A 12,066-nucleotide genomic window follows, 5' to 3' on the forward strand; every position below is an offset into this window, starting at 1 on the left:
ACCACTTCCTTAATCATCTGAAACTGCCCGTGCTGCCTAAGAATTCATGACTTTCTGTTCAGAACTGAACCGTAACCTTCCACACACAATTGTCAATCCTTCACAACCTACCGCATATACCATACCATCTCAGGATAACATGATAACTTCATCTTCCTTCCGAGCCACAAACATCTACGTACTCAACTAGTCAAGGACTTTCCATTGGTACCAATCTAGAAGAAAAATCACTATACATCCCATGCTCCTCGCTTCGCATGCCCATAGAAAGTATACATCTCCAAACCGTGGTAAAAACTATCAAGAACTCTCCGAGCTCCCTTTGCACAAATCAGACATGTCAGGACTGAATCCTTCTAACTCGATCAAGCTAATCCAGCCATCAAAACCTAAGAGCATCGCCGCAAAATACCTGAATGAATTCATTACCTTGAACACACACAAGGAATTAATCATATCCTTACCATACCGATTCGGTCTACTATCAAACTATTCCATCTATCTAAATTTCCTTCTGATTTACCTTTAACTTAATACTCATTCTTGTTATAACATCACAATTCCTCAACCCAAACTTACCACACGGGACCCAAGCATAATGCCACACCGTCTAAGGCTAATAAGCCGCTAAATACTTTCTCAGATATTCCCACGAGCACCACGATCAAGGTACTTTTCTCTGAAGAGACTTCCTGCAAATCTAAATCTGTTACCTTTACCTTCCTGGTACTGATACATAGAATCTCATAATTTGTAAAGAAAATACCACAAGTCTCGACATCTTCTAATGAGAACTCAGTCTCTAACCACATATACAACTTTAAATTACCCAACTGTTATATGTAAAATCTTGAACACATTAGAACCATTCTTGAGAGTCATTCACCCTATTCAAACTGCAATTAGCCTGATCAAATGAACAGAACCGCATGTGCCTCATTAGCACTCTGACACCGCAGAATGAAATCCTCATTCTAACACATCCAAGCAACTTCCTGCTCTATGCACGGATCATTCTTTACCAACAACAACTTAAGACATTCCGTGATTCTTACACACTTATGAAGCATACTATATACCTTGTTAAGATTTTTTTTTTCTTTTTTTCCTTTACTAGAGTCATTCCCAGTCTCAAATTCCGCAAGCCATAACTGATTCGCCCGCACGCCTCCAACTGGAACTAACGTAGCACCTAACCGTGCAATCAACTACTCACATCAGACTCCCCCACTTGGCTCGGAGTCATAGATCAAAATTCTCTCAATAACTCATAACACTTGTACTCTATTGATGTCATAATACCATAGTGAGATTTAACTCGAATCCTTTGCAAGCCTACGAAAACACAGATCATCTAGTACTTTAACTCTTCTGCAATTCTCGCAATTCACTCGTGCAACAGTCAAGCTTGTTCTCTGAAGTGACCCACATTCAAATTTCAACACTTATATTCCACTGGTAAATGAGATTTTCTAACAGACACATAAGGATCACACAACCCCAGAATTCTTCGCAGGAGATAACCCACCTACTTTGCCTTCCATTAACATTTCTGTATACCTTCCACCATCACAAACCGTACGCTGTCGCTTAGTCTTTCTGAGTCTGAACTCGTACCGCAACATGAAATTTACTTCACCCCCAACTAGGAAACAAGAAGAGATTCTTCACACGCCCACAACTCGGGCTATAACTCGAATCCAGACGGAAATCAAGCACCTAATAGTTCTTCTATTCTCCAGCAGACCTTTCTCGTCACTTCCCAATCATACGAATATATCTCGCAGCACTAACATTCTTATTACATAGTCATTCAGCCGTCACTTCCACAATAGGGAAAAATTACCGAACATATAAATTCAAAAGCACTTGCTCACACAATCAGCACCTCGGTGCTCAAGCCATAAGCAAAGATCTGACCTCAAGTTCTCCAGACTAGCCCAACATCGAACATCACAGAAATCACATCTCGCCCCTCGATCGGGGAATCACAAGCCATCAAGGCACATCTAATACTGAGCGCTCAGCGCGCATACGAACACGTGGAAGGAGCTTCAAAAGTTACTTTTCAAGCTGAATTAAGGACGCACAATAAGAATTCAAGAACATGAAGTTTTTCCTAAAGGTTCTGCAGCCTCTCGAGAATAAATACAGACGTCTCCATACCGATCCGCGAGACTCTACTAAACCTTCTCATGACTCGTGAGACCTAAGTAACCTGGCTCTGATACCAACTTGTCACGACCCAAATCCCGAACCTGGTCGTGATGGCGCCTCTCGTTAAGACAAAGCCAGCTAGTCTAACCCAATTCATCCTTTAAAACAGTAAGTTAACACAATTATAGTATAGACATGGTTTAATAATACCAAATAGCGGAAAGTATAGATAAGAGTGCAGAAATCCAACCCGATATAGCCCTAACCGGGGTGTCACAAGTCATGAGCAACTAAAGAATCCTGATACAAGTCTACTAAATACGAAATTCGATACAATAGTTCGAATAACATGGAAATGAAAAGATAAGGGAGTCACGGGGTCTGCGGACGCTAACAACTACCTCATAGTCTCCGAAACACCGCCTTGACTAGAAGGATCATCTCTCAGGAGTGGAAATATGCTATGCCTGAATTTGCACACACGGTGTAGAGAGTAATGTGAGTACTCCGACCCAGTGAGTAATAAATATAAATAATGACTGAAAGCAAGAAAACACGTAAAGGCACAAAGCATTCTATACAGAAGTAGTGAAGTCACTTAAAATCGGTAAACCAGTGAAGTATCAAATGAAATCTCTTTTTAAACAAGTAAAACAGGTAATTTGGCAATAAATAACAAGTAGAAATCTACCTCTCGGGCTCACTCTCAGAACAGTATCAGCCCCGCGGGCTCACTCTCAGAATAGTATTAGCCCCTCGGGTTACCTCACAATCACTCATATCAGCCCCTCGGTCATAGTATCAATCACTCAGAACAATGGGTACTCGCGCTCACTGTGGGTGTGCAGACTCCAGAGGGGCCCCTTACGGCCCAAACGCTATATCAAGCCACCTCGTGGCATCATCACTCGGCACTCGGCCTCACATCACTCAAGCCACCTCGTAGCATATAAAGTATCTCAGGCCCTCGGCCTCATATCACTCAGCATATCCACACATATGGCCCTCGGCCTCACTCAGTCCAAAAATCATCACAAGCCCCTTGGACATTAGTAAAACAGTAGTTCTAAGCCCAAAACATGATGTAGAAATATCATTTAAGTTTCAAATCTGAGTAAAAGTGGCTGAGTTTGTAAAACAGTAGATATCAACAGGACTGAGTTCAAATAATAAGTCGAGCAGTGAGGAAACAGTGATAAAAATCCCCGAAGGGTCCAAATGTTGGCACGAAGCCCAAATATGGCAATCAACCCAAATCATGATGATAACAAATAAATTTCAGTCAAATATGTGGTAAAAATCATCAATTGGGACGGATCAAGTCACAATCTCCAGTAGTAAAAGACCCCACGCTCATCATCCAGCGCGTGTCTCACCTTAATATAGCACTACGATGTGCAATCCGGGGTTTCAAACCCTCAGGACATCATTTACAATCATTACTCACCTCAAACCGACCAAAACTCTAGCTCGTTATGCTCTTGCCTCTCAAATCAGCCTCCTCGCGCGTCGAATTTGACCAAAACCACAACGAATACGTCACAATAAGCTAAAGGAATAATACCCAATTAAAAACAATCAAAAAATATCAAAAATCCCGAAATTGGCAAAACCCGAGCCCCGGGCCCACTTCTTGAAACTCAGAAATTTTTACATCAACAGGTTCCTTATATCCCCACGAGTCTAACCATACCAAAATTATTCAAATCCCATCACATTTCGACCCTCAAATCCGCGATTCTATCCAAGAGGGTTTTCAAGATTTTACTAACTAAAATCATCAATTAATGTTAAAAACAATGATGGATTCGAGTAATCTAACCAAAATTGATTCAAGAAGACTTGCCCCGTTATTTTCTCTGAAAATCCTTCGAAACATCGCCTCACCCGAGCTCCCTTGGTCCAAAAATGGAAGTGTGAGACGAGTTTGGACTTTATTCTGCTGCCCAGGGATTTGTTCTTCGTGTTCGCGGTCCTACTCTCGCGTTCGCGAAGAACAAAATTTCAAAAATCATTTTTCCAAACTCTGCTTGGACAGCCTCTAGTGCAATGGTCATAACTCTTTCCACACAACTCCAAATTCGTATTATAATATGTTTCTGGAAACTAGACTCAAAGAAATATAACTTTCGATTTTGAATCATATCCAAATTCATTGTATATTGAGAGATATAAGCCTCCGAAGTAAGACCTGTGCAACCGAATTCCTTCTTATTCGCGAACGCGAAGAACAAAATTTCATAAGCCAAATCCTTCTTCGCGAACGCGAGGCTCTCTTCGCCAACGCGAAGCACAAAATGTGCAGGTCTATAATTTCCTCTTCGCGAACGCGAGGCCTTCTCGCGAACGCGAAGAAGGAATCCAGACAGTGCAGCAGAAAGTTTCCAGCAGCTGCACAAGCCCAAGGTTAACCATCCGAAACTCACCCGAGGCCCCCGGGACCTCAACCAAACATGCCAACCAATCCCAATACATCATTCAAACTTGTTCCAACCCTCGGAACGCCATAAACAACATCAAAACACCTATTTTTCATCGAATTCAAGCTTAAAATTTCAAAAACTCTAAAGACACATTTTCGATCAAAAAGTCTACCAAACCTCGTCCGGATGACCTGAAACTTTGCACGCACATCCCAAATGCCATAACAGAGCTACTGCAACTCTCGAAATTTCATTCCGACCCCCGTATCAAAATCTCGCCTATCAACCGAAAATCGCCAAAATATCAACTTTGCCAATCCAAGCCTAAATCTTCTCTACAACTCCAAAACTCATTCTGATCGTGCTCCTAAGTCACAAATCACCTAACGGAGCTAACCAAATCATAAAAATTTCGATATGAGATCATATACAAACAAGTCAACTCTTGGTCAAACCTTTCAAATTCAAAGCTTTCATCTAAGACCGTTCTTTCAAATTCCTTCCGATTTTCCTGAAAACCAAAACCATCGATCCACATCAGTCATAATACATCATACAGGGCAAGTCATGCCCGAGAACTGGCGATCAAAGTGCAAAAGCTCAAAACGACCGGTCGGGTCGTTACATATATCATCACATATGTATAAAGCTCTAAGAATTTTTAATGATTTCGAATAAACAAACCACTTAAGTACCCATTTGTTAATCATGAAATTCTTAATTCATACAATGTTATGTAATATTCTGCCCATATAAATAATCCCAGAAATTATTTTGTCTAATTAATTGTCCCGAAGAGCCAAACCTCAATATTCATTCAATAACAAGAAGCCTTAAAAGTTTTACTACACTCATAGCATCTAAAAGAATATAGACAATTTAAGTGTTTGTGTTTAACACTGACACGTGAAGTGCCCAAAGGCTGGACTCAGGAATCAATTCAAATGGTCAAGGTGAACTTTTCCAATTCATGGGTGATACAGTCAGACACTACCACTTTATTCCATCAAAGGAATGTGCAAGTACCTTTCCTCAATGCAATCTTTGCTAAATAACAAAACAGTAGATTAAATCCACGCCTATGCATCTTCGGCCAAGCAACAGCCAACGACCTTCAATTCCTTTTATTCTTAAAATTATTTCTTACCACAAATCCATAACTTACATTCTTACAACTTACGAGTAATGGGTTTAAGACCATTCAATGAACAACTTCGATTTCCGCAGCCGAACTGTCAACCCGGGGCGGATTTAGAACACCCTTCGCCGAAAAATTACACTGTATATATAAGGCAAAATCTGTTTTTTATCTCTATATATTAAGTTTTAAACACCTTTAACACAATCCAAAAGTGTAGTTTAGTGGTCAAGGGGGTTCAAACTTTACATACGGTCATGGGTTCAATTCCCACTAGCCATAATTTTTTTTTAAACCCCCTTCGTGGAGATCCTGCCTCCGCCACTGTTGTCAACGACTACACTAAAGCTTTACCATATGATTTTACTTACGTTCTACCTGGCTCTGATACCAATTGTTGGAAATAGGTATGAACAACGGAAGTAAATAGTCAGGATCACTTGCATGTAATATAGACAACACATAATTATAGATTTTAATCAACCATAAAATCGATACTTATCTCTTGAAGCGTGACAATGATCGCGAAAAGAACCTCCAAGCAAGAGCAAAAACGTTCACGGGATCATCCTCCACACGAGTTTCTCCTAGGAAAACTGTATATAAAAACCATAGCCTCCTTATGGAATAAGACCCCTTTATATAGCCACAAGTTTTAGGGTTTAAAGCCTTTTCCTAAACCTGCTGGGTCTTACTTTTCCACCACGAAATATAATTCCATTTAATTCCTAATTATTCGGTCACAACAGGGACCACAATATTTAATTAACGAGACTTCCTATTATGGACTTAATTCGAAATGTCTGAATTAATACTACCATAATAAATTACGAATTATTCCACTAAAAATTCGTAACTGCACTCCTCAGTTCAATTTCGAAATTCTTCCATTAAACCTTATTTAACTCTCCGTGTTAAGACTCGGATACTAATCGAATAAATTAAATTACTGACAATTTAATTCATTGATTATTTCCTTTAGACTTTCGCTTAACTTATTTCATGTGACGGATACAAAATCCATCTGCAGGGTTTACACATGAAAACTTATAAGGTGTATCATCAATCTCTAGACCGAGACATGGATTCCATCAACTAACTATTACTTTGCCAACGTATATCATTATTGTCCAATTTACCAGGCATATTGACCCACGAAAGAATCTTGCCTTTTAATAAATCAAAACAATAATAATATGCACACCTGATAATAATTATATCAAGATTAAGAGTATAAGTACATTTAATGGCTAGAGAATTTATTTTATCAAGTCAGTATAAAATACTCATCTCTACTTGGTCCGTTCAATACATACAAAATGTACTAGCACAAGAAGTCAGAATTAAACTATTCCCATATTCAAGATAAAATATATTTAATCTTGTGCTACAATCATTCCTGATGGTTTGTCCAATTCAATCATTAGATTGTGAACATGATGTTTATACTTATAAGAACCGATGATTTAATCTTCCGTGTATAAGCTAAACTCTATACACTAAATCATCTACTATATAAGTAAAGGACACAAACAAATATATGATCTATTTAAAACTTTATCAAAATTGAATAAACAATTGTTCCATCATAAATACTATATCCAAACCAAAAATCATGGTTAATAGTATATATCCCAACATGTTTTGTATTTGCTGAACTTCAGCATTCTTAGAGCTGAAGTTGTAAACAACAATGAACTTAATAAATCATGATTAGCAATGATTGATGCTGTTCATTTAAAGATTAAAAAATGAAAATATTTTCGACATGAAAATATTTTCGACATGAAAATAAGTTACTACAGATAAATTAGAACCAAAAATCAGTTTACCTATAAAGCTAAAATATCTAAGAGGTTAAATTATTGTGAATAAGACCAAAATAAATATAATGGGACAAGCAAATATATATGAATCATCAGGCTAGAACAAATAACAGTATCTCAAGCTTCAACATTCAGAAAACGAAGGAGGAGAAGGAAGAGGAAAAAGAGGCCTGAAGTTGTTTAAATAATGAGTACAAGTTAAAACATTTTAAAAAGTGGGTATAGGTTAAATGAGGACGACCAAATAAGGCGCCCCGTACAATATTTACGGTGTTTTTGGCACGGAGGATCCAACTTTTACATGTTTGATTGACTGGAATGTTTTGAAATTTTCTTTTCCTTGTAAAACATATTTTTCTCTAACCCAAAAAATAACTTCTCTAATAGAAGGAGGGAAAATATTTTTCGAACCTATTTAAATGATGATTTCAACCCTCCCCGCTCCGCCGCTCCCTCTGCCTGATATATTAGTAAAGTTACTGATCTATTTTTATTATCATTAAATTCACTGAACTATGTTGTAATTTTTTAGAAAGTACATAAATGGAAAATCAAATATCTGGCTTTGAAAAATGGGATGTTGTTGCCACGTCAGCAAATTTTAAAAAAAATCAGCTTGACATAATGATATTTTTAAAATATTAACATAAACTATTTTGCATTAGAGCGTAAAATAGTTTAGTTTTAATTTTTTTAATCTAAAATATGATTATGACAAGCTGTAATTTTTTAGTTTGGTGATGTTGCAATTATGCATCACTTTTCAGTGTCAGATATTTACTTTTTTTAGTAAATTGTAATGATTCAAAAAATAGTTGCGAGTTTAACGATACAATCACAAAATGAAATGCTAACGGCTTCTCCCAAAAGAGATTTTAGGTGGCATCTAGAGGACTACAAATATAGATTCATTACCCATTCGGCCAATTTTAGTATACTATAAAAGTTACTGTGATCAGAAGGACTTATCTTGTGAAAAAATGTAAGGTGAAACTGTATTATAATGTAATAAATTTAATGCGCTTAGGCTCTTGCCATGATTTGGACTTCCTTTTTCTCATTGGACAAGCTCTAGAAGTTTCATCAATTTCAGCAACTTATATTTGTCATGCATGATGACGTGTAAATCCAAAATCTTCTTGGTCCATGTGTCAAGATGCTACAGCTGGAAAAAGAACCTGATCCTACATGTCAAGAAAGTAGGCACTGATTGGCTCATGGCATATCCAAAGACAGATAAGGTGATCTTAGTGTATTCACTCTGCATCACAAACACCAGAAATTGCAATATCCACATCATACGTACCACAACATTAACTTATAATTTCCCCCACCCTACTTCTATCACCCTTGCCTGAAACAAATTTCAGATAGTTCACCAAAATGGCTCATGCTATGGCTTCAATGGGTGGCCTAATTGGTTCTTCTCAGACTGTGTTGGATGGTCAGCTCAGTGGCTCAGCCCGTTTGAGCACTGTTAGTACCAGCAGAATTGCCTTGGCTAGACCAGGGCTCAGCATTAGAGCCCAACAGGGGTCTGCTGACACTGAAACTAGCCGTAGAGCCGTCATCGGTCTTGTTGCTGCTGGCCTTGCTGGTTCCTTTGCTCAAGCAGCCTTTGCTGCTGCTAAATCAATCAAGATTGGTGGCGCTCCTCCTCCCTCTGGTGGATTACGTAAGTTGTCTTGCTTTTTGTTAAGGTCTTTATTTACCTTTTCCCTTTCTTTCCCAGTGGTGAATCAACATTTAGAGTCATTGGGTTCTGTTTTTTATAGATGTTCCAATTTTTTTCAATTCAAACACGCATATATGGAGCTAAGGGTTTTGTCGAACCTTTTGTGTCTAGTCTAGATCCGCCACTGATTACTGGAGCGACACAATAACAATATCATAATAGATATAGTTACAGACAATTGACAGCAAGATTCACATATCCAGGAAAGAATGTAAGAGTGAGTCTCCAGTGTTGCATTTCAATTCATTTAATTTTGCTTAATTTTTCAGTGATTAGAACCTTCACTGGACCGAGGAATAGATTAAGGTTACTAGATCGTGTCATAAAGAGAAATCCTTATGTGAATTATAAGAGGGAATTAAGAAAGAACAGGAGAGGCTTATAGTAAGTAGTCAAAGACTGCATTTGACAAGAGTATTCCGATCCTTTTGAAGGGTCTGTAACTTGTCCCTTCTGATTTTTTTTATAATATTTCGTGAGAAGCGATTGTAGAAACGCTTTCAAACATTAAATTTGAAGCAGTAGATTTCATATGTGATACAAAAGGACACATCCTTCCCAAATTGGGAAATATGGAAAAGTAATCGATACTCCCTTCGGTCCACAATAAGTGGCCAATTTATTTTTTTATTTTGGTCCAAAATAAGTGTCCATTTATATAATCAAGAAAAAATTCAATTTGTTTTTCCAAAATTACCCTTATGTACGTATTCCTAAAAAGTCATTTACTCCTCACATTTGAAAAAAGAAGTAAGTACTACTATAACTATGGTGCAACATTTAATGAAGGTAGTTTAGTCACACTAACTATTTTCGTCTAGAATTTAATATTTTTTTAATGGGTGTGCCCAAAGCAAATTGGTCACTTATTGTGAACCGAAGGGAGTAAGTGATAATTGAGATCTTGTACTAGTTCTTAGTACTTGTGCCATGAAAATCAATCTTTGTGCATTGCATTTTATGAATGCAAAATACAATAAACCAGATGGATCTTTAGAAGTAGTTATGCAATTGAAATATGATGGTTTCTCATTTTGGTAAAATAAGACTTACAACAAATTCCAACAATTCAGAACTGTATAAAGAATGGTTACTAGAACTAGGAAAGATAATTTTAGTATTTGGAATGTGTGTACTCATGCTGAGCATTTGGGTATTGGCAGCTGGAACTTTGAACTCGGATGAGGCAAGGGACTTTGGTCTACCACTGAAGAAGAGGTTTTACCTTCAACCATTGACTCCAGCTGAAGCAGCCCAGAGAGTTAAGGATTCAGCCAAGGAGATTGTTAGCGTCAAGAATTTCATCGACAAGAAGGCCTGGCCATATGTCCAGAATGACCTTCGTCTCAGAGCAGAATACCTTCGCTATGACCTTAAGACCGTAATCTCTGCTAAGCCAAAAGAAGAGAAGGGAAAACTCCAGGACCTGACTGGAAAGCTCTTCAAGACCATTAGTGATGTAAGTCAAATCTCTACATTATATTCTTGGTTACGTACATGAATGTCAAAAGTAGTGAAATAATGTGCATAGAAATCCAAAGGGTTGCTTATATTTTCGTATTCGTTTTAATAATCTGTTCTTTTCCTTCCTCAGCTGGACCATGCAGCAAAGACCAAGAACAGCCCTGAAGCAGAGAAGTACTATGCTGAAACTGTATCTACCTTAAATGATGTTTTGGCCAAACTTGGTTGAAAAAGCTTTTCTGTACTAGTATGTTATTACTTCCTGTAACTTATCGAATACTTCTTGAATCCAATTGTGAAGAATGATTTTGGAAGAATTGTTTAAAAATCTGAAACAATAAGTGCTACACCTGAGAGCCTCACCCTAAAATTTTGACTGGGAGTTTCACTTTAATTGAGGTCTGTGACTGTGACCAAAACACAACAATGGTTTTAATTGTTGCGGAAGCCAAATGTATATAGTGTGAATAAGTCACAACTACTATACCAAAAATTATGACAGCCACCAAATAATAAATAAGACAATAAAACAACAATAAAGGGAACACCAGAATTTACGAGGTTCAGCTAATTTTGCCTACTCCTCGGACACAACCAATATTTTATTTCACTCCAAAAATACAAGTGAAATAATACTAAAGAGAGAAGATACAAATGCCTTAAACAGATGAGAAGGCAAATGAGAGGTGTGTTTCAATCCTAAACATTAGGCCTTCTTTTATAGGGGAAAAATCCCCCCCAAACTTAACTCCCAACCAATGTGGGACTTTGGCATTTTGCCAAACTTCAACAAATCTCCACCTTGGCAAAATTCCACATTTTCAATTCTCTCTCAATAACAAATTTTGGTTGTGTCTTCATCTTCAATCTTCAGTGTTCAACAATGTTGATCAAATCCAAACAATGTTGAAACTTGACCGCAGTCACCACCTTTGTCAGCATATCAGCAGGATTCTCTGTAGTATGAATTTTCTTCACCGTGACTCCACCTTCTTCTATGATTTCTCGTACGAAATGATACCGAACATCAATGTGCTTCGTCCTTGCATGATAAACTTGGTTCTTCGCTAATTGAATAGCACTTTGACTATCACAAAAAATTGTGATACCTTTTTGTTCAACACCAAGCTCCTTTAGCAATCCTTGAAGCCAAATTGCCTCTTTCACAGCATCTGTAATAGCCATGTACTCTGCCTCTGTTGTAGACAAAGCAACTGTTGACTGCAAAGTAGACTTCCAACTAACTGGTGCCTTTGCAAAAGTAAACACATAACCAGTAGTTGATCTTCGTTTGTCCATATCACCCGCAAAATCTGAGTCACA

The 12,066-nt window shown here is 37.8% G+C and overlaps 1 protein-coding gene across 1 annotated transcript; it reads left to right on the forward strand.

Moving 5' to 3' along the window:
* Window positions 1–8,809: 8,809 nt before the first annotated feature.
* On the forward strand, window positions 8,810–11,060 carry LOC104238927 (oxygen-evolving enhancer protein 3-2, chloroplastic-like). The gene is made up of 3 exons (XM_009793444.2): window positions 8,810–9,219; window positions 10,443–10,738; window positions 10,874–11,060. The coding sequence occupies exons 1-3, from the start codon at window positions 8,928–8,930 to the stop codon at window positions 10,970–10,972; spliced, it is 687 nt and encodes a 228-aa protein (XP_009791746.1). The 5' UTR covers window positions 8,810–8,927; the 3' UTR covers window positions 10,973–11,060.
* Window positions 11,061–12,066: the final 1,006 nt, after the last annotated feature.

Source organism: Nicotiana sylvestris, chromosome 2 (genome assembly GCF_000393655.2).
Source record: "Nicotiana sylvestris chromosome 2, ASM39365v2, whole genome shotgun sequence".
NCBI classification, from domain to species: domain Eukaryota; kingdom Viridiplantae; phylum Streptophyta; class Magnoliopsida; order Solanales; family Solanaceae; genus Nicotiana; species Nicotiana sylvestris.

What these genes read in the sequence shown, in the direction of transcription:
- LOC104238927 (XM_009793444.2), top strand. Translation starts at nt 8,928, where the DNA reads ATGGCTCATGCTATGGCTTCAATGGGTGGCCTAATTGGTTCTTCTCAG. An exon ending in TCCTCCCTCTGGTGGATTAC is followed by an intron (nt 9,220 to 10,442) that starts GTAAGTTGTCTT and finishes GGGTATTGGCAG; the next exon opens with CTGGAACTTTGAACTCGGAT. An exon ending in TCTTCAAGACCATTAGTGAT is followed by an intron (nt 10,739 to 10,873) that starts GTAAGTCAAATC and finishes TTCCTTCCTCAG; the next exon opens with CTGGACCATGCAGCAAAGAC.